Source organism: Eutrigla gurnardus (assembly GCF_963514095.1).
Source record: "Eutrigla gurnardus genome assembly, chromosome: 14".
Lineage (NCBI taxonomy): Eukaryota > Metazoa > Chordata > Actinopteri > Perciformes > Triglidae > Eutrigla > Eutrigla gurnardus.
In genome coordinates this window covers 15074530-15097472 of record NC_139937.1, presented here as the reverse complement: position 1 = coordinate 15097472, position 22943 = coordinate 15074530, and the positions used below count along the sequence as shown (strand labels likewise).

Below are 22943 nucleotides of genomic sequence, written 5' to 3'. Positions count from 1 at the left end.
GAAGCAGCACGTGTGATGCCTCTACTCACCCTGATGTCCCTGGGGTGCTCCCCCTCTGCAATGCGCACCATCCACAGGAACTTGTTGATGTCGTCGCCCGAGTAGCCGATCACCCCTCCGAAGATGATCAGGACATAGTCGACGTCCAGCGACCTCATGATTTCATAGGCTGCGGTCTCATTGGATGACATGGCTTTGCCCACCTGTAGGAACACAAAGACACGGCAGTTTTACAAATCACTTCTGTTCAACAGAACTGGCATGAATGTTGAAAGATCAGTGGTGACTCCTCAGTGTGAACACCGCCGAACCATGGCTTTGGCGTAGCTTTGTCAAGTCTGAGAAAATAAACTTGATGATGTCATGAAATGTAAAATAAATGAATAAATCCATTTTTGTATCCTGTATTTATTTATTTTTTTTAATCTGGCTTTATCATGATGGTCACACATGACGATATTTATCCTGAGAATAGAAATTCACCACGATCAACTTATTATTTAATCTTATATCGTCCCTAAAGTGTACACTATCATGTTTTTGAGATCCCACTTGCACTAGTGTGCAGTGTAGTGTAGCGACACAACATTATCTCCACTTGGTGGTGCAATACACAAACAAAAAAATCACTCAATGAAAAATAAAAAACATGTAACCACGGAAGATGTAAACAAGCTTATAACTACCATCATGGGTTTGCTTGGGGATCTTTGCCAAGTGATATTTAAAATGGGTATAATCAATATTCTTACAGTATCAATCATATAAAATCAATGTGATCTTGTGAAAGATGTCTCTCTTTGTGATGATGAACCTGGAATTATCAGCTGTCTGACCCACAACTTTAAAGTTTGGGTTTATCCTCACTGCAAACCCTCTGTTCACTACCTGCTCAGCATCCGACAGCAGGAAAAGAAAAGCCGGTGAACAAAGAGGATCATTTAGCAGCTAAAGATAAAAGATATTTCCCTCCACAGTCGGGACCAAAAACGAGAGAGAATATTGGACCAACATTCATCAGGTGGACACAAAACCGACTGGGAATGATCGTGTTGCTCCTTAACTGCTGGAACAACTTAAAAAGTGATGGCATGTCAGTTTTGTGTTGCCAACTTTTGTCTGTGTTCCCCGGAGGGCAAAGAACAACAATTTTGAAACCAATATGTTTCAGCATTTGTGTTTTGACTTTAAAAAACGCTTGTAGTCTCCTTCGCCCAAGCTCAACATCCCTCAAGAGCCACAGCAGACCTCATGCAAGTGTTTTCCCGGGCTGTGTAGTTTCCCTTTCATTAAAGGCTGTTTTGTTTAAATTTGTTGCCAGGAAACAGAGATGAAATGCACTTAAAGGTACGGCAGATCTCACCAGCGCTATGTGACTGTTGTTCCACGTGTTGTTGTCGACTAGCGTGGTTCTGTTCGCCATGCCTGCTATCTGGTAGCCGTAGTCCCACCACGACATCACTCTGGCGTGCTCGTCTGTGTTCTGCCTCAGCCAGTAGTAGGCCTCCCTGAAGTCATCCAGGATGTTACGGGACCTGGTGGAGAAGTGTCGATAGCTCAGATGGTGGTTACATTTTGGTCTATTATGCTACAGTACTCTGTGTGACGTTGAGGAGTCAGTCTGGATAAGCTGTGAGGGGAAGGTTTGCAGTATTAACATCTACAGCATGAACAAAATCCTTTAAACCAACAACAACAGAACTTCACGGTGAGCTTTAAACAGTAAAATAACAAGGGAATAAGATGCAGAACTATCTGTTAGGACGGAGGAGAAGCTCATAGTACTGAAATAATTTGTCCAAAAAGTGATGACAGCGATGGGAGCATGGTTTCTGTTAAAGAAACATAACACTGTCATTTTTCATGGCTGTGTGAGAGCTTCAGACAAAACACCAATGTAGTAGAGTGGAGGCAGAGATACAGTTAAAACCTGAATGGCTACAAGTGTGAGAGGGGGAAGGGTTGGGGTTTGGGTGAGCTGAGCTGCTGTCAGTGGTTACCTCACGTAGCCTAAATGTTGCCTCACTGGTTCGTTGTGAAAGACCTGTAAACCAGAATGGAGGGGTGTGGACGTGTCTCACCCGTCATTGTTGTATGATGCCAGTACCACACTGGGGCTGGAGTAGGCGTTGCTGGTGACCCAGGTGCAGTGGACAGCGAACATCATGAGCAGCATCAACATCAACATGGTGACGATGGACTTGATGTTGGGACCCAGGCCCTCCTCGGCCTTCTCCTGCTCCGACACGTGTTTGCGCACCTTTCCGGCCTGCAGGGGGCAGCACAGCACACAGCGCCACCATTTATAAAGGTTAGCGAAACTCTGATAAGACGGGGGCTCTGGAAAAGCAAGCCGAGGATAATCATTTTCCCCCATTGAGAGGATATTTTTTTATGGTGGGCATTCAAACAGCGCCTTTCAGGAGACCTGTGATTATTATCGGGTTGGTAATGCATCATTTTCCATGGTTGACTTGTAAGAAAGCAGCAAACGGATGACTAAAACATTGGAGGGCAGTGGTTTGGTTTCACTGAGGAAGGAGGAGAGAGATGATGCTTTTAATCACAGCCAAACACACATTTTTAAATTCCATTCTTTTGTATATTAAGATCCTTCCAACAAGTGCTGATCAGATTGGATCAGAAAATAATTGAAAATGTATTATTTGTAATCTATTTTTTCTATCTTGTGGCCTGCTGGTTAGATATTGTACATCGATGAGAATAGGGACAAAAAGTCTGACAAGATTTAATCACAGAAGACGTAACTGTAAATAGACCATCGAAGCTAGATATTATAATAAAACGGATAATATACAAGATAAATGGGTGTATATTAAGGTGAGGCCTGAACAGATAATGCATTCGACTCATAGCAGTACTAATTGATTTTTGGCCTCTTGGGGGCAGTTAAATGCAACATTGACATTAGTGCATTTCTATATTAGAGCTTCTGCGCTGACTTCAGCTGCTGCTAGAAACCAGGCCGGTAAGAGAGCTTTGAGAGTGAATCACAACCGTACAGCTGCAGTCAATAAAACCAAAACAATATGCTGAAAGATGCTAAAAACGCTCAATAGAGCTGAAGGGAATTATATGGAAATACTGGTAAGTAAATCTTGGTTATGTTATATATTGTTTATGTAGTTAAATTATTTTTGTATTAATAAATGTGGCAATAGTGCTTTTACATTACAAAGTAAAAGGTTGTACTGGCTTTAGAATAATGACACCAGCAGCATTCACATTGGTTTTCTATAAGCCTCGCGGTTCTATCTGCCTCCGGGTTCGATCTCCTGGGAAAATGATGTTATGATTTACGCCACAAAGGAAGTGCGTCAAACACTGCGCAACAGGAAGAGGGCACTATCCCCAGGTAGGACACGTCGGAAAAGTGGAACAACCAACTGGAAAGAAATTACCCACAAGGCCCTTCAACATCGTGTCTTCCACCTTTACATGGACATCATTTCAGAGAGACAACAACCACGGAGATTTGGTAGTTGCATCTACGTCCAACCACAGGACATTCTGATGAGCACTCACCTTGTCATAGAGGTTTCCAGCGTTCTTCCTGTCGTCCTCGTCGCTGCTGTCCTCTGCGGGCGGGCTCTGCCTCTTCATGTCATCTCCCAGGTAGTGCTCGAAGACGCTGGAGAAGGCCACCGCCGACAGCATGCACACCACCGGAGTCAGCGTCAGCATCAAGCGCACCATCACGCCGGCGAAGTAAACAGCGCTGATGGCGTACAAGGCCACTGCAGTGAGAAGAGCAGAGCGTGATCAGGATTCTTGATTTAATTTGAAATGTAACTTGATTTTCTGTCATTTAAAGCTGTCGAGCCATCTTGCAGGTACACTGCGTCCCTCCTGAGACTCATGCCTTTCCCATGTGCCGATGCTACAGCACTGCTTCGGGTGCTCACCAGCAGGTGGAAACAAGGTCAAAACAGAGAACGTTACCGCTGAGGGAAAAGTCTCAAAACACCAACTCAAATGTGTTTGTGTGCATCAATGGAGTGTTTTCAGCGGAGATGAAAGAGCCACGGTGAAATGATTAGGAGGCAACAGGCAGAGAGCAAGGGAGAGAAAAAGCTGACTGATAAAGTGAAGCACAAAAAAAGTGGGTAAACAAGAAAGCATTACAAAGCAGAGGGGGGGGGGGGGGGGGGGGGGGGGGAGAGCCTCCATTCAGAGAGGAGAGGACTTTATGTTGGCAAGTATTATTATTAGGTGTATTTATTTGCATATTGGCTAATAAGTAACAAGGAAATGCAGAACAGAAATGTCAAAGAAATGTTTTGAAAAGGCATTTTTGGTTGGCATAATGGTTGGGAGAAGCTTTTCTGTAGCTTGCATTGAGAAGACCGAACAAAGAGCAGCGGAAAATGAAGCATACATATAAATCAAGAATTCCAATATGTGATTTCCAAGGCCCAGAAAAGTTCCATTAATATGTGTGAACATGAACAACTACTTCTCAAAACATTTTTCTTTTTAAGGTCACAGTGACTTTGACCTTTAGACACCAACATCTAATCAGTTCTTACTGGAGTCCTGGTGGATGTTTGTGCCAAATTTTAATACATTGACGGCCGGCACAAACAAAGCTTTTACAAGCTGCATCTTTATATGCTATTCTTCTTTTCTCAACTTAAACACTGTCTCAATTTACAAACAAAGCACATTCATGAAAAGGTCAGACAAAACTACTGAGATAGTGTGTGAACAGAAAAGGAAATGGGAGAGAGTGTAAGAACACAAGGGTATGTCTGGGTGACATCTATGGAGATAAAGAAACACAAACAGACAAATGCCCACACACCACTGCTTCAGCTCACTGCTGCGGAGGCAACACATAAATATATCTACGACAGATGCTGCTGACAAATACATTACGAACAAATACGTCCTACATATGTAGCTGCTCCAGCTCTCTAGTCTGTCACTGGAGTAATTTGATTACACTTGTTGTAGAGATGTTTCCATTTAACAGGGAGATGACTTGATTTTACACAGCGCTACAGTTCCAGTCAATTTGCCCGTTCTGACTTCCAAGCAGTACTTTGCAGACCGAGCACTAAATTTGAAAGAAAAAGTATTTATTCCACTCTTCTTCTTACCAAAGACACGCTCATCGTTGATGTTCTTAATGCAGAACCAGAGGCCTGCTGGGAAGGTGCAGACGAGGATGTGGAGGTCGAAGAAGAAGGACACCCAGGTGGTGGGCTGGTGCTCAGACACCGATGCTATAATGGGAATGTGGATCTTGGCATAGCTGTGGGTAATATGACACACAGAACGAACGTCAGACCCCACAGAAACAGCGTAGTAAGGCAAAGGAAGAGATAAACGGTCCTAATAAAGGCAGCTTTAAAGTGTCCCCTTTGTTTAAGATGCAAACATTGGTTCATTGCATTTTAATTTCCACTCCACTCACTCTAAAATGAACAACTCTTTTTTGACCGTGTGAGATCTCTATTCAGATCCGGAGAGAATCAAGGTTGGCTGATGTCAGTAATCTCGGGTCTCATGATGACCTCATTACTTTTACTGCACTGCAGCAAAACTTAACTTCCTTTAAAAACAAACAGTCCGACACACAAACATACATGCACTAAATAAGAGGCTTTTTCTGATGCTGCAGTCTGGCAGTTTGCTGTGAGCCAAGATCTGGGATGGCAGAAAGGGAGGTTTTTTTAGGATGTATTATATTTTTATGATGGGGCTGAGTGACGGGCTGACTGACTCACTCTTTGACCATGAAAACATTTTGGCAGAGTGAACTCCTCTTGGTATACTAATCAAATAGTCATCAGCAGTGCTGTGAGGTACCTCATCCAGTGCAGGAGTCCAACTGTGATGACTTACCCAGTATCCCAGAGGGAGTAGAAGCGCCCGCTCCATGGAGCGATGTACCCTGAAGGTGAAACACAAACCACATGAACTCAGTCACAATAAACATACAAGTCCACCGGAGAAAACACGTGTCTAACCCACGGTTAGTCGTCTGTGTACTACGCCACGCGTCAGCAGAACGCTTAATTGGTTCACCACATTCCACCTGCACGCATCGACCATATGATCATCCTCTAACCTACGCATGCAGACACGAGGAGCTGGAATGAGATCTCTGCCGGCTGTCCACTCAGCTCGGCAGCGATAAATGAGAACACAAACTAATCACCACTAGCAGGGGGTCCTCACATACACACATAATAGATGTGTGATGTCAGCGGAGGGGTGATTCCAACCACGACTAGCACATCGTAGGAGAAAAACCCCTCTGGAATGGATTAATACGGTGATGTTCATACAGACAGCAAATCCCATAAAGGACCAAAAGCAAGAACAAACAGTAACAAGAAGTTTGTGCATCAACATATCGTCTTCCTCCGCGCAAAAGAGCAACAACGTTGTCCACAAACTAATAAAAAACATCACTGTTGCACCGGCTGGAGTGTTTATTACCATGCAAACACACACGGTGGTTTATTTTAATACCACATACATCGTGCATCCTGCAGCCACAAATACTCAGCAGGACACCAAATGTGGATTAATCCCCTGCTGAAAATAGTCCCCGGCACATGTTTTCATTATCCCTTGGACATCGTTTGATAGAAAGTACAGCGCCCAGATGTTTGTGGAAACGGCCGGTGCATTGCTGATTATAGCTCATCTGTATAACAGGCCTATTATCTCTAAATAGGTTACGCTCCATCATGAAAATAGCCATTACCGATTATTGGGAATGTTTTAATGTCTGTTTTAAAAAACCCTCACAGGGCCCCTTCAGGGCACTGTGGACTGACTACAGCATGTCTAAATCCTCTACTCTACTTTTAAACTGTTTGTGGTTTTATTCATATTTGTGGTAATATATGGAAACGAACACTGCCGGACAGAAATGTGGTTTGCTTCATTTTCAAGTTTAAATTAGTCGTTTGCATAGAAACAACCTTATAAAAGACGACGTGAACCAACCTGTGTATGTCAGATAGATGACAGAGAGGAAAACCACTCCAGCAGCCAGAGAGACTCCCAGGAAGAACAGAGTCTGGAACTCCTGCCGGGTCAGTCTGTCCTTCAGGTACTGCAGGAAGGCGTAGACCTGAAGCAGCACAAACACACCTGCACAGAGTATGAATAAGATTTGGGGTTAACATTTGAAATAAACTTGTTCAACGAGTAAATATAGTAGATCATTGTTTATTGAATTTATTGTTCTCATTAAGAAATTAGGACGCTACAATTTAAGGCATGGCATCCTCTTTCCCAACACTTCACTGGAGAGTTTCAGCCCTGTGCATGTCTGAATGATTTAAAGCTTCCCTGCAGGTAATATCCTAGTCTGCACTTTGACTTTATTTCCACTGCACCCTCATTGTCTTCCACACTGGCACTGCCAAGCTGCTGTGGGCCCCGACATAATGAGAATCGTCTCAGGTGAACGGCCCGAGATTAACTCATCATTATGACAAACTCTGCTCCGAGGGCTCAGGCAAGATTGCATTTATGCATCACATTTCCGAGCAGCTATCTATGATCTCAATTTCACATTAAACAAATATATATAAACGTTGATACTTATAAGGACAGGTTCACATTTATATATAGTATATATCTTAATTAATGCACACTGAAAGGGTCATTGGTCACTGTACTTGTTCCTCCGGTCCATACTAATGGCCAGAGAGCTTCCTGAATCAGGTTCTATGTATGAGAGGAGGACTAATATACTTCCATTCTGAAGTTCAACTGAGGCAAAGCTTGGGCAGGCTGAGGGAGTCGAATCAAGTGGGTAAGTTGAGGCAGTGTTTTTGTATGAAAAGACGTCTTTGTGGCTCCAAGAACGCTGTTCTTGACTCATGACTAAACTGCTTTGAGAAGGGATCCTTGTGTAGACAGGAGGGACATTTACACTAAACAATTACGATTCTTTTAATCTGCTGTGCGAGGGTTATACAGGTTGAATGGCGTTATTGTAGTGAATGTTATTGGTTACTGACCTGCTGCAGCCATGTGCTCACTGGTCCTGATTGGCTGAAAGCCCACAAAGGGGATCTGCATGGACAAGACCAGGCCGATGATGTAGAAGGTGCTGTAGGCTGGAGGGAGAAGCAACCAGTTAAGACCAGTTCAAGACAAGAGTCCACGACGACGACACTCACCACGCCGCCGAAGTGCAACAAAACCACCACCGGCAAAAAAGCTATCAAGAGTAATTTATTAATGTAACTGCACTGAACAACAAACACTGGAGGACACTTGGAAGGAAATTCCCTCGAGACCAAAAGATCACAGAGCGTTTGTTAGTTTGCAAAAACAATTTAAATAATAAAAGGAAGAGCTTGGGTGGAGGCATTATTTTGTCATTGCAACACAAAGCCATTCAACTGTCAAGGATATACCGATTGATCAGCTTTGATGAACTTGAGCCTTCACTGTGTGAAAACAGAAGTATCTGATCGGGTTATCAGCAGACACTCAATAAGAAATGACCCAGATCATCCAATCGTAATTACCTACTTACACATGAGCACATTCAAAGGACTCCATTCATTCACCAACCTCCATCAATAACTAACTTTCACTCGTACTTAAACTTACTCTGACAGTAAACGTGCACATTGTAGAAGAGAAAGCCTTCTTAAAGTCTGTGTAGTATTGTGTGCATAAAAGTCTGATATATCGCCTTCCTCTGTGCCATTTAAAACACATCAACGAGCCACGCTGTTCACTGGCTAATATCTTCCTTCACTATATTGAGCATGCAAAGTCTGTTAAGGTCTATATTCCCCAGTCACTACTGTAGCTATTTGTGGAAATGTCATTTTTAAACAACTTGATAATGTCAGCAATTTGATAAATTCTACAAAAGATTCATTAAGGGAGAGATCAATGGTGCATAGAAACCGGCAGTGTAAGTGATTCTAGGACCCCCCCCCTCCACTTACACAACCTCACAAAGTCCTTGATGCGGTACACAAGAAAGAAAATGCCTTTTGAGCCTAAATCATGACTGACAGTCTAAGAGCGATTAAACTTCAGAGTTCAAACGATTTACACACTTGGGAGTCAGCGGCACAACCAGACAACAGGCTCGCTGTGAAACCTGAAAACTCTTTCAAACAAGCCCTCGGGGGTCAAAAACGCTGAAAGACAGCTCCAATAACAAAAGTCTCCAAACCAGCTCTGCTAGCCAAACACTGCTGATGCACGGCCGACTATAGAGCGGCGCTAGTTCTCTTGAACAAGCCTGAGAAATGTAGACATTCAGAATTTGCATATTTCTATATTTTAATTAGCTGGATGACTTGGCTGTCTACATGTGTGGTTATACACTGGATAACTTCCAGCAGTCTGTAGGTCTGCAATGCTTCATTAAAGGGGACATATTATGCACAGTTTTAGGTTCACTCAGGTTGAATTTGGGGTTTTTACCAGAACATGAAGAAACATTATTTTTTCTCCCATCTGTTTCAATATACCTGCATTCACCTTCTGTCTGAAACGCTCTGTTTTAGCGCCTCCATAATAACCTCCCTCCTGAATAAGCCCAGTTCGCTCAGACCGGCTTCTGAGAAAAATATATCTCACCTTTGCCAAGATAAGCCGTGTTCCAAATCGCATACTTTCTTTTAGTGCATATTGCAGCAGCACAGTATGTACTGATGCACGCAGTCGGAATTAAATTGCCACATACTGCCTCCTCATCACATTGCACCTTGAACGCTGACCCTCCTGCTCACGCATCCGCTGCACGGACGTTTGGAATAGTCAGAACAGCATGCTGGCTTTCATACTGCAAACAGGGATGGGATGCAGGAGTACGTCTGGCATACTGGATTTGACATACTATGTATCAGGTCATAATAAATCCTTTACTGGCAAATTTAATAGTTTGGGCGCTCCAGATACCCAAATGTATGAACACAAGCACGGAACAATGAGATGTGAGGGTTTTTTTTATGATACGTCCTCTTTAAATCAACAAGAATAATGACTGAGAGGTTATCACAGCTCGTTCAACTATGGAGACATTCTGGGATAAGACGAAGCAGAAATAAGAAGTGCAAGGTTGCTCTTCGCTCTGAAGGCCCAAACGCATTGACAACGGTAAATTGATGTTCCTGTGGCGCACTGCAGGCTTCAGATTGGAAATGTCAACGATAGAGAACCAGCAGGATTTAATAGACGCTATTTAGGCAACGTTTTTTAATGCAACAGATATCCCTTTAACAGCTACTTTGAAATTATTGATATGAATAAAAGTTTATCAGATAATGTGAAATTGGTGCTAGACGGAACACGGCTCACTCTGTTGGAGTTATTAGGATGACAAAAAAACTCTTGCTTTGTACGATGGTGTGACAGAGTGATGCTTCTCTTGCCTCATAAACCATCTTTGGTTGAGTAGAGATACTGTCATGCAAAGAGCATAAAAGCTGGTCAGAAAGTTATAAAGTAGTGACCTACTGCTGCCATCGAAGGCAACAATTGTATTATTATTATTGATTACATATGTTTTGTTTTTTTCTCCGTTACATATTGATCTCTGGGGAAAATTCTATCCTATGGCAGTTTGTGTCTGGGCATAGAGTCAAACTCCCTCCACCGCTTGATTATTAGTGGTATTACAAAAAAAGATGTACGTTTTGTTGTGAAAAAAGCCGCTTTTCTGGAGCAACACATACTTTCAACTGATTTTGCATCTCATTGCCTTGACAAGTCTGGAGGGAACAAAAGGGGGAAAAATATTTAGCTGAAATATTCTACAATCAAATCATACCTGCGGCCTTTAGACGTGATTTATGAAGCCCCACACGCCAGACTGTTATTTACATTTTAATCAGCCGATCCAAGGTTGTTCTGTTTCTGACTTCATCCCCTTCTCCCTCCACAGACGATGACAACATTATTAGGAATGCCAGAGCGAGGAAAATGGAAAAAGATTACTGCTGACCCGACCCGTGTCACACACTGCTCTGTAAAAACAGGCTCCGGCTTTCCTCGCCAGCCCGGACCTGCCAATTTATATACGCCTGTGCAATCTTATGTGATCACATACAATTAGACCTGCAATAGATCTGAGCTTGGAAACCTGTAATATTCAGCTTTTATTGACATTGTGTCGGATAGATTTTGATTTAACTCTATAATTACTTCTGGTGGTACACTGCATCAACCTGACAAGTGTTTCTCATGACGTCAATGAAAACCGAAGGTAGGATTTTCTGCAGGGCTGTTGTATTGTTATTATATTAGATAATCTAACAACTACCAATGGAACTACAGAACTTTAACTGTAATTAAATGCACATGGGCATTATGCTATTACTAGTGCCGTGCCTGTTGAAATTGAAGACGAGTGTATTATAATACTCTCGTGTTCATGAAAGCAAACAAAAAAACCCACCAGGGACAGACTTCACCAGCAAGTCAGGCGACTTCCTGGGCCCCAAACAGCTATAGATTTATAATCATGTTTATATGAAATATACTGAATTATGTTGCGTGTTTACTCATTGGAACCAGAAAAGGCCCCCAAAGCACTAATATGCAACTCAACAGTATACTACTTACTGTGTACTTCGGATAAACACATCATAGTACTACATTTACCTGACGGAGATTAAAATTTAATTTAAATGTGATGATTATTACTCACTAAGCTCTCCTGCATTATATTAGAATCGAAAGCTCCACTTATAAATAGACGCAAGAGCATTGTGCTGATGATGCCTCTCTTTCGCTCTTAAACATTTGGATGCAGAATTTTCACTTTGTGGTATTCATAGTTTAACTAAAAGTTAGTTTTACCTCAGAAAGAAAGTTTCCAGTACTGTTGATAAAAGCTGCTAATTTGGCACTTCATAAAGTTTTAATATGTTTTTGTGCAAAAAAAAAATAATTCACAATATGTGGTCAGTGTATCCCAAAAACGCCCGTTTGAAAATATGCTTGCGATCCCTTTTTGATGTTGGGATGTGGGAGTCGCGATGGGGTGCCTTGAAACCGTCCTGGCCGTCGCTTTGCATACTTCAGTGCACCCATGGTGTGAACAGTCTGCTCGAAATATTAAGTGTGATTCTACCAGCACAGCCAGCTGGGCCCGGCTTAGAGAGTTGTTTTCCCGGTGGCGACATTATTAGTGTAAAATTAGTATGGCAGAGATGTGCACAACGTAAGCTACAATGAGTGCTCCTATATTTCTCTTCGGCCAAACGCTTTTGCTCATTGACTCCAGGGAAATTAAGAGAGTTTGGTGGTAATGTTTTCCAAAATCCACCTTTAGCGGGCTATATCCTGCTAGATTATCAGTACATTTGGACTAGAAACAAAGTGTTACCTTGTGTGTGGCCACTTTTTCTTCTCACAAAAAAAAGAAGAAGAAAAAGAAGTGAATCTGCCTAAAACCTGGCTTAATATATATCTGGTAATTTCTGCAATTTAAGCAGTTATATCGAGATGTCTGTTGGAACTGCAAACTGAACACTGATATGTTGGTCCTAAACAGACCATCAAGTCTAATCTAATCATTTAGAGCTGCTCCTGGCAACCAGGCAGCTCCATTCTGTAATGGATGAGCTCAACGTCGCCCTGTTAAAGTGTCCCAGCAGGCGGCACGTGGCACCTGCAATCTAGATGCTGAGAGATGTGATGGCCTTGAACTGGTACTGGGAACCAGCAGAGGCATCCATCAGACTCCTTTTTATTTTATTAAATTAAATTTCAGTTTTTTTATTATGGTATTTGTGCTTTATTAAACAGGGAAGATGGAGCGAGAGAGGGCTGGAACGTGACAGATGATCACAGACTGGACTCCGAATCACAGAACCAGGTATGCGTCACAGAACACGGCGAGCTATTCCAACTTTGAGCTAACTCAATTACCTTGCTGCTGTAGGCTGAATGCACTGCACTGGTCATCAGAGAGAGGCAGACACAGGAGGTGAGGGGGGAGGGGGAGAGGATGAAGGAGGACGACGGGGAGAGTGAGCTTGATGCTAAATTATTCATTTTGCCAATAATCCTATTTGAGGACACAGAATGCACCAGTCACTGCATCTCTTCCCCCATCGTCTCTCCTCTTAGTCTTTCTCGTCTGCACTTGTCCTCTTTGACTCAAATTTCACTGCTTCCTTGCCCGGATGTGTGCGTTTTAGTACGTCTTGATGTATCATCATATCCACATGATTATGAGCTGGTACGGTATGTGTGGGTTATTGATTTGGATCTGAAACAATGGTGTGGTGTTGCAGCATCAGTAGAGAGCCGCGAGCCTTGGGTCAGGCCTTAATTCCTGATCAGTGAGGGGTTCAGAGTATGAGACGAGGCGAGCTCTTTGAAGGGAAGGCGGCTTTAATCTTTTTCTTTTTTGTTCCTGCCTGCGTTTCCACTTTCCATCTCCCGTTCTTCAATCACGTATCTTTTCTTTTCTCCTCTGGTGGATTTGTGTAAAACCTGATTATCTCTCTCATTACAGACAAAACAGCAGCTGATAGTAGATGCTATTCATTATCAAGGAATAACAAGCTACTCTGTCACTCCGCCACATCAATGCACATGGCTTTGAGTTGTTTGAAAGTAGAGGAAATATGCGTGCGTGTGTGTGTGTGTGTGTGTGTGTGTGTGTGTGTGTGTGTGTGAGAAGCTGCTGCCCTTTATGTTATCCATTTATCCTGAATGTGCTACACGGGAATGTCAAATGAGCATGATTGTAACCCCCATCAAGTCATCAGATTTAATTCATGTCGACATGAATAGTATTCGTGTGTGTGTGTGTGTGTGTGTGTGTGTGTGTGTGTGTGTGTGTGTGTGCTGCGTCTCACCTATGTAGATTCTCTTACTGAAGCGCTGCATGAGAAGCAGGACGAATACATGAAGAGGAATAAGGTTGATGATGAACACGTAGCCGCCCCACGCTGACACCTGTGAAACAAACACATTTTATTATTCATTTGAATCATTAATAACTGCACACAGATGTATGACACACAAATACCTATTTTTATGTACACGGTTAGTTTACTGCTTCCTGTCATAATGGGATTTTGATCTCTGCTAAATATGTGCGGCGCTCTGAGCTGCATTAGAGAATCAGTATCGTGTCCGGCCCATGAGTCCCCGCAGGCTGGGAACTGAAGGGTGGCTGTGTTTCCTCTCTTATTCACAACACGCACGCACTTCCATAATGAGACGGGGAACAACAAGAGGGAGGGTGCAAAGCTGCACAGCCCACCTGAGAGCTATGAAATCATTATGAGCTGCAGAGTTAAGACTGCTATTGAGATTATGTTACAAACACACACGCGCGCCTGCACATATTCAGAACAACAGACACATGCACCTCTTTCCAAGCTTTGTGCTCATTGTCTCTCAGTGTCACGTAATGCCGGAGCAGCTGCCAGAGGAAAGGCGTCACAGCTTATAACGTGGGACCATCAAGTGATTCAGTCTGAATGACAGGCGACTAGGAAAGATTTTCCCAAAAGATTGTTTTTTTGCCTGATGAAAATGGTTTTGAGTGAAGTGAGGCAAATTGGATGTACATCCACAAAATGCTCGATGTTAACCATCCGCGAGGCGCACGGTGATCTTTTTTTGGATGCTTCTGTGTTTCACATTCAGAGTTTAGGACTTGTTATTATTGACATTAGCATTAAGATTATTCTTAAAGTGTCAGATTAGGACATGATGGTTGTTGTATACATTGCCCCTCAAATAAATACAATCAGCAATATTGTTCTAATTTTAAGAACCCTTTATGCAAGTGATATAATAAGGATAATATAATAGCGTAATAATGTAAATACACCCCTGCTTTTTATTCTGGTTTCATGTTGGCTGAAATGTACATGACATTCTTATGTAAACAAGCACACATGTAAACACAACAATACATTTTTTTTAAAGATCATGTCCATAAATGGTACGATAAGCCCGTTTCGTGTGTTCTCACCATGTAGAAGTAGGACAGACAGCATCCGATGGTCCAAAAGACAGATCCCGTCTTCACCGACTTCACCTAGAGTTTACATAGAAGAGCATTAACTAACACACAGACAAACACACACAAAGTCCAATCTACATCAACTGCTTCCATTAAGCTGAGCTTTTCCATTCCATTTTTCCTTGAGGATTTGCCAATTCCCCGACACGACTGTGTGAATTATTCATCATGTTTCCCTCTTTAATGACCTGCACAAAGCAGGGCACAGTGTCCTACACATCCTTTACCTTCAGCACAGTATACAAGGGCAGCTAACGAGGGCTTAACGAGGCCAACGGGCCCTGACTCAACAAATGCACGGATGGGAGCTGTTGTTATTGGCTGAGTGAAAATGGATAAATGCTGAGCCAATGAGACGTGGTGGATGGAAGGAGGCAAGCGATTTGAGGTCGAGTTAGTGGGAATTAAAGGGGGGAGAGAAAGAAACGGGTGAGGCACTCACTGGAGACTAATATTTAAGTTATTCTGTCCAAGCTGATTTATACACAGGGTGATTTATCACCAAACCAGAGTATAGAAACTCAATGTTAATCTTAATCAGGTTATGTTATTCCCAATCTCTCCACGCCGCCAATATTAACAATACCACTGGGGCTTCATAACTAGATTCCTTCTTTAAATATCGGCCGGCATGCATGAAATGTCGTAATTGATCATGTTCACTAAGAATAACATTAGCTCACAGAGCCACATGTAGAAACCACTAAGGACCAGCAGGCGGACTTAATGTGTAGAAGCCGATAGAAGGTAACATCTGTGGTTAAAGGGAAAGGAAATTCACACACTATGTCTGTGATCACAAACAACATGCAGTGTTCTACGGACTGTAATGTGTTTCACGGATGCTGTTTTGTGACAAATAGAATGTTTATATGTTAAAATAAAATGTATCTGCAAGTTGCATTTCCTGCTCCTAACATTAGGAACCATCTGAAATTACACTAATAGACGACGATAGCTTTACATAGAGGTTTAACTTGTTACTTTTAGGGCTATATATGTTTTAATTGGGAAAAAAGATTAGCTGTACTGTGATCGGGGGATTGGGATCGTCCTCCCCCATATAAAACACTGACTAGTTCAGTGACTTTTTCACGTTATTCCCAAGCTTCTGACAGAGCGGCCATCTGAAGCAGCACAGCGAGCTGTTATAAATAGCTGCGTGCCGGAGGGTCAGGACTAAAGACTAATAAAGTATGTATAGGTGTACCCAGAGGTAGTAGGTGAACTGCAGGGCAAAGATGGCGATGCCTTCGTTGTCGAAGGACCCAGCCACGGAGCGGGAGATGTAGCCGGGGACGATGGCGATGAAGCAGGCCGCCAGCAGCCCCGCCCCCTGGTTCCACAGCTCCTTGGTGAGCAGGAAGGTGGAGATGGACGTCAGTCCACTGAACACCGGAGCCAGGAACACGCACACGTCCCGGATGTGGACGGTGATGTGCAGCAGGTTGAGCACATAGTGGATGAGGCCCGCCGTGACCATCAGGCCTGGGTACACCTGGGGGAAGATGGGAAACAGATCGGAAGGTAAGTGCAAGTGTGGAACCTCTCCCCATAATATGCATTTTCTGCGCTGAGAAGAGAATTAATTTTGATAAAGAGTTCTGTAAAACTGAAAATGCTGCATTCGCATCTTTCCACTGCTGCGACTGCCATCATTAAAAGTTTGAAAGAGCAATTCAACGATTGCATTACGAGCTTATTGCTAGCTTACAGGTGCTGGCATTTAGCAGCCTGTGTCATTACCTCGACAAGAAAAGGCCTGATGATGGCAATTGTTGAATCTCCTGCATCCAAACAATCTGTTAACTGGTTATTTGAGAAAAGCCTATTCGAGTTTTCGTTTTTTTTTTAATATATATTGAGGATGACACCAATGCCGAGCAAAGAGAAAAGGAAACTTCACCTATTGTTTGCCATTGAGTACTTCTTGTTAACATTTTTGCTGACTCCAAAAAATAAATAAATAAACTGAATAAAATACTGTTGGAATTATATTGTATATATAAATGCATACAAATGATTCCTGCTGCTGTTTAAACCTAACTATTATGTGCTGACTCTACCTATCTGCTACAGTATTCACTTCCAGGCTCACTTAAGGTGGACTGAACTTTAAGGTGGACCAATTGTCATTTTCCTCCTAGTTTTGCACACAGTAACATTGTATCGCGATGAAATGTGTGACTTACATCCCTACTTCAAAGTCAGAATAACGTGCTAAAAACTGCAGTTAAAGTGAATTCCCCCACAATAAGTGCACTCTGGGGAACAGATAAGCCCACAATAGCTCTCCCGTCATCAAGCCATATAGAGAGATCACACAGAGGGGTTTTCAGATATGAGTTGTAGTGTAATGACGTGTTAAAAGTGACCCTGGTCTGTCTGTCCTTTGGCTATTATGAAGACAAATCTACTTTATGTCTCCAGACCAACTCTCTGTCTCCCCCCTGGAGCCGTTCAACCGTCCAGCTAAGCTGACTGAGTGTGTAAGACGTGTAGCCGACAGTCGCTTTAAGAAGATGAGTGATGATCCATCACCGTGATGGGCCTCGAGAAATGGGGACGAAGAAAGGATGGGGCTGAGGCAGAAGATGCTACACATGTCCAATACCCCCCCCCCCCCCCACACGCACACACAAACAGTAGAATCACTCACCGTGCCCCCTACTATCCTCCCCAGAGGGTACCAGGCTCTTTCATCAAACCAGTTGAGGAACTCATAGAAGCCATTGGTGGTGAGATGATGAGTCGACCTGTAGTTGAACCTGCAACAGAGGAAGAAGAGAGTGGGGCGTCAGACAGGGCACACCTACCCAACTGGCAACTTTACACCACATTGGTGTCTAATTAAGAGGTCAACATAAATCATTCCACATTCACTTCATGCAAATGTGTACAAATGCCGCACTTATAGGTTGCAAACAGATCTGTGTGTAAATTCAGAACATTTTTCTGCATCATTTTGTGCCATTTCAGCAACATTTCTTGAAATTACATCATCTGCTAAGTAATCCATTGATTCAGCAGACAGGTGGCCTGCAAGATGCAGAGAATACAGCGCAGGGAAATGTTTGACGATATCCATGGAGGATAGATCCTCTCTGGTAATGCATCTCATACTAATTCAAGTAACACAAGGTAACCAGAATGCAGCCTGCAAGTTCACAGCATGCCTTCAGCCCTTAAATAAGAAACTAAAATATATTTTTCCATCAGGGTAAATTGCAGCGCTGTCCTAAACACACATTAGTAAAAAGTACAAACACCGTGCACCAACTGAGCAGGTTGAGGAAACGCCAACATCAAACCAGCTTCGACTTTCTGCATTTAACTGAACGAACAACAAAAGCATCTTTAAAGTCTGAGCTATGAGCGAGGTTGAAAGTTATGACACACCAAAGTCACAGCACGAAAAAATGTCACATAGACTGATGAAATAATATCACCAAGATGAATTGTAGAATAACTTCTACCACAAGCTGAAAAGACTGAGGCTGAATGTCCAGCAGGCATGAAGAGATACAGAGGAGATGTGGTTTTAGGAATGTAAATGGAGAATTCAATCATATTTTCTCATTTAAGTAAAAACTAGTGAAAACAATTTGAGTTAGTATGTTCTCAAATTACCAGCGGCTGGTAAATGACTGCCGAGGAGGACAACAAGGGCCTCCGAGCTGAATTAGTTCAGCTTAAGGCAGAACTCCAGCAGAAGACCCTGGACCAGGAGCTGGAGAAGGAGGCCATGGAAGATCAGGTCTCTGACAGCCAGGAGCTGGTCACTAAACTCCAGACTGCCGAGGAGGACAACCAGGTCATCCCAACTGAGCTCCACCTCGGACAAGTTCAGTCACCAGCAGACGTCCAGGTTGTGAATAGTGGTGCTCTTCAGGGAGCTGAGGAGCTGCACCAGACCTCACCCGACCAGCTAAAAACAATCAAAGCCTCACACCGGAGCTCCTCCCAGTCACAGAGGAGCTCCTGGTCGAAGGTCTGGAGCATAGTCTTCCCCAAGAAGAAGAAATCCCTCTTCAAGAGGTTCAGACACAGCATCGGTCTGCGAAAGAAGCGTTGAACCGGTGATATGTCCCCAGGAGGGGAGAAACAAAAAAAAAAAAAAAAAGGCGGCACAGTGAATTGTACTGTATCGCGTGTGTTTTTCTCCGGGAGCTCCAGACCCCCCCCTATAACAAACCAATTTTGCCCCAAATTATATATAAATATCCAGGTGCTCAGGTTTCCCACAACTACTGTAATAACAAACCAAAAAAACTCTGTGTGAAATATTAACATAAAAACAAATACAATTCTAGGAGAAATACGTAATCTCCTTTGGGTTGGAATTTAAAACATGGCACATCTATCAGCCAACTGCTGCCAGAGGTGTGAAGGGGAGATCATAGAGGGAAGGGGGGCAGATCCCAACAACACACTGCTTCCACCACCAGCATTTGGAGTCTCCAAATGGCCATTTGCAACTCCGTCCGGATATTTCCCTACAAAAAAAATGCTAAACACTAATTTTTGGTGTTTTTTATCTACTTTGTACCAGTATTTGGTCAGGCATGTGTCATAGGGGTTCAAGAACAGTACGTTTTCAACCTTTTCTTCAAAAATAGGACAGCCATGCAACTGGTTATTAAACCTTTCCCAGCCCTTGTCTCCCCCTTGGGATCCAGCCCATTAAAACACAGGGACACTCTTTCAATGTGCAGACCCAGCAGATAGTCTAAGTAGCATTTCTTGAGCCAGACAAGGACGCGGAATTGTCCTTATCCCCAACTGCCAATCCAATACTTTCATAGTTCAGTGGTGGCTGCTGAATGCGTCTGTCCTACCAGTATCCATTATATGAATCATGTTTTGTTACTTTTAGTCACTATTTAACTGGCAAATTTGAGGTTGTTGATGTTTAGATAACGGCGAACCAATGACTCAGCTCATGTTTTTTCTTTCAGCATTCCAGATAAGATCTGATCACAGACTCAATAGATGCAAATAAATAAATGTTCCTCAAAAAATGTTTCCAAGCAGGCATCTGAGGCAGTTTACGCTCCTTCACGGGCCCAGCCTTTGTCTCCAGGCCGTGCCGTTAACCACCACAGGGCTCGTGATGTGTTCACTGACCATATGTTCTGGCCCCTAGTCCTTTTCTAAATGGAAATGAGCTTTCGGGGAATTCTTTTGTGTGCATCACTGATTTATGTACTGGTACTGTAATCCAAAGAATAAGTATCAGAGCTCAAGTTTCAATTTCTTGCTCCGTGGCCCTTGATCAAAGTCTGCAACTTCACAACTAAAAGACTGTTGGACTCCAGATGGGAGCGAGCGGCTGTGTTCTCAAAAGGTCAGATGGCTGTGGTAACTAAAAAATATTCTGTTAAAGAGGCGTTACAATGGCTGTTTGTAGAGTAGAGGGAGGAACCAACAGATCAATAGATGAGCTCTGTTCCAATTATATTAAATCAATGATGAGTATTGGCCCGAAGAAGCTTGATCAAAGCATCCGTATGGGGTAAGTAATTAAGTGAGGTGTTCGGAGCAGCATACTCAGCCAGTGACTACTGCTGAGGAAGATAAACTTGTAAAACAAATATATGATGCCTGTATTCAATGAAGAGTCAATGAAGACGGCCATTTGTTCCAATCCACAGAGAGAAAGTTAGTGTTTCTCTTCCCGAGCCTCAAATCCAGTGCAAAGCTTCCATTAGCGACAGCTTTCTGGGTTAAATATGATTACGTCTCGGGAAGCAAAGCACTGCCGCATTCTTAGTCATCTGTCATTAGATAAATCAAAGTCTGTAATTAAATCAGAGAGAGCCGAAAGCTTTACTGCACAAAGGTAAATCTATTCAACCACAGGGCCCACACTTTCTCACTTTAATGCATTTGCTGCCCCCAGAGGGCGCACACTCAAGCAGTGAATGAAAATAAAAATGCAAGCATCATTTGGACTAATCACCTTGGCATCTACACTTGCAGCAGCCAGTCACCACATATAGAAAATCATTCATAGTGCGCCGAATATACCCGCGCTGAATTTAAATACGTTCATAAATTCCTCTGGTCGAATCTGCCATTTTACCTCAACTGTTATGCCTTTTTTGGCAGTTGCGCTTTGGTGATTTTAAATTGCTGCAGTGCAGTGGTGATGTTCAAGTGAAAAGAAAGTTGGGGGGAAAAAACCCACACATTATTTATGCATATATTTTCAGTACAGGTTAAGAGTCAGTCCACTTTGCAATAAAAGTACTCTTTCTATATGCTCATGTCTTCGGTCTGAAAGTCAGATTTGGGAGTTACCACCCTGCTTTATCTGAAAACAGGCCCGTTGCCAACAGTTTCTCTTCCCTGTGTGCAAACTGACAATTGCTCCGCTGCATCTTTATCACATGGCAGATGGCCAAAGAGCAGCCAAACCGAGGGCTGAGTCACCCTTTAATGACCCGTGCTACTATCTGTTCCAAGGACGGGAAAGGCAGCGGCAGCCTCTGCAGGGTGATCGTGCTCCCTGCTGGTTTCAGATGGTGTTTATGGGAGCACCGGCGCAGGAGGACGGATGAACACACAGCTCTGAGATGATGACAGGAAGTGGCATCAAAGAGACTAAAGCACAGCTGCACACTTCCATCTCACACACAGCTAAGCAACACTATGAACACAGGGGATGATATGCACACACACAAAAGAAATGCATGCAAACAATATTTACTCAAAAATGGCCCAAAAGCATCCTGAACAGGCCTACAATGAATGTATATAGCATACAATCACAATACAATAAATACAACAAAAATATGTTCGCTTCTTTTGATTTCTTATAGTGTCCTCTCACTCATATAATTATCAATAAATGAATTAGCCTGCACCATTATTGGTGAATGCCATTTATTTTATTACATTCTACATATTTATCCATAGTGAGACTAATGACTGTGGTACACACAGCACTTGAATTGTGATTTGAAGAGTTGCAATAAAAATGCAGGGATACATAATTTCTCACAGCTTCTGTGACACCGAGTTAGCTCTGTCTGACATGCTACAGTGCTAGATTGACTGCTAGATAGAGATAGCAAGACAGAGAGAGAGAGACAGATAGCAAGAGAGAGAGAGAGAGAGAGAGAGAGAGAGAGAGAGAGAGGGGGGGGGGGGGGGGGGATGTGTGTAACAATGCGTAAGAAACCAGCAGTTATGTTATAGCAGTTTATCCATCGGTAAATAATTTTTTTTCAATGCCTCAGCATCAAAGCAAAGTTCCCACACCTTGCTCACTTAAGGTGGGCTGAACCTTAAGGTGGTACAGCTCTTAAGTGAAAAGCCGCTCCTCTTAGTTTTCCACTATTTTTTTAAAAGTTGCACATCACAACATTTGTTTGGTCCAAAATCGAGGCAAGCAAAATGACCACCAATGGAATTTTAAAATAGTGTGGGGGAAAAAAAGGGTGATATCTCTCAGCTAGCTACATATATACACACAAACAATAACAACCCGAGATGTATTACACCTACTGCTACAAGCTGCGTCTGAGGAGGACCATTCAGCCAAGTAGCTCAGTGTGAGGTCAAAATGAGAGACGAACAGAGATGGGTGAGGAAGCATCGGTCAAAGTTTGTATTATTGCTGAGAGGAAGATTGAGCTGGCACATGCAGCAATGGTTTCATACCATCACTGGAGGCAGGAGTCAAAAGGGCAGCAGGCCAAAATATCGGGAGCCTCATACTGCCAACTGCATGTATGAGGTTTGTGGACCGGGGTCAGAGGCTCAGGGAAAAATAGACAGAAACTATTTTTTTCTTCACCTATCTGGCTTTTGTTGGCTTGTAAACAGCCACGTCGTGTAACTGGGCAGAGCCCTCTGAATGCTTTATTAGATGGGAGCAGCCGACATGAAAGAAAAGACGCTCTCTTCTCCTGCGTCT

General features: G+C 43.0%; 1 protein-coding gene across 1 annotated transcript in view; it reads right to left on the bottom strand.

The window, feature by feature from the left end:
* LOC311024730 (dolichyl-diphosphooligosaccharide--protein glycosyltransferase subunit STT3B-like) overlaps positions 1-22943 on the bottom strand; it is a 46328-nt gene that overhangs the window by 4410 nt on the left and 18975 nt on the right. The window contains exons 2-13 of the mRNA XM_084027282.1: positions 17679-17787; positions 16230-16517; positions 14969-15034; positions 13839-13938; positions 8013-8111; positions 6988-7134; positions 5872-5920; positions 5124-5278; positions 3547-3758; positions 2082-2269; positions 1364-1535; positions 30-203 (exon numbers count right to left, since the gene is read on the bottom strand). Of these exons, the coding sequence (XP_083883408.1) occupies positions 30-203; positions 1364-1535; positions 2082-2269; positions 3547-3758; positions 5124-5278; positions 5872-5920; positions 6988-7134; positions 8013-8111; positions 13839-13938; positions 14969-15034; positions 16230-16517; positions 17679-17787 (1759 nt within the window). The remainder of the gene's footprint in view (positions 1-29; positions 204-1363; positions 1536-2081; positions 2270-3546; positions 3759-5123; positions 5279-5871; positions 5921-6987; positions 7135-8012; positions 8112-13838; positions 13939-14968; positions 15035-16229; positions 16518-17678; positions 17788-22943) is intronic.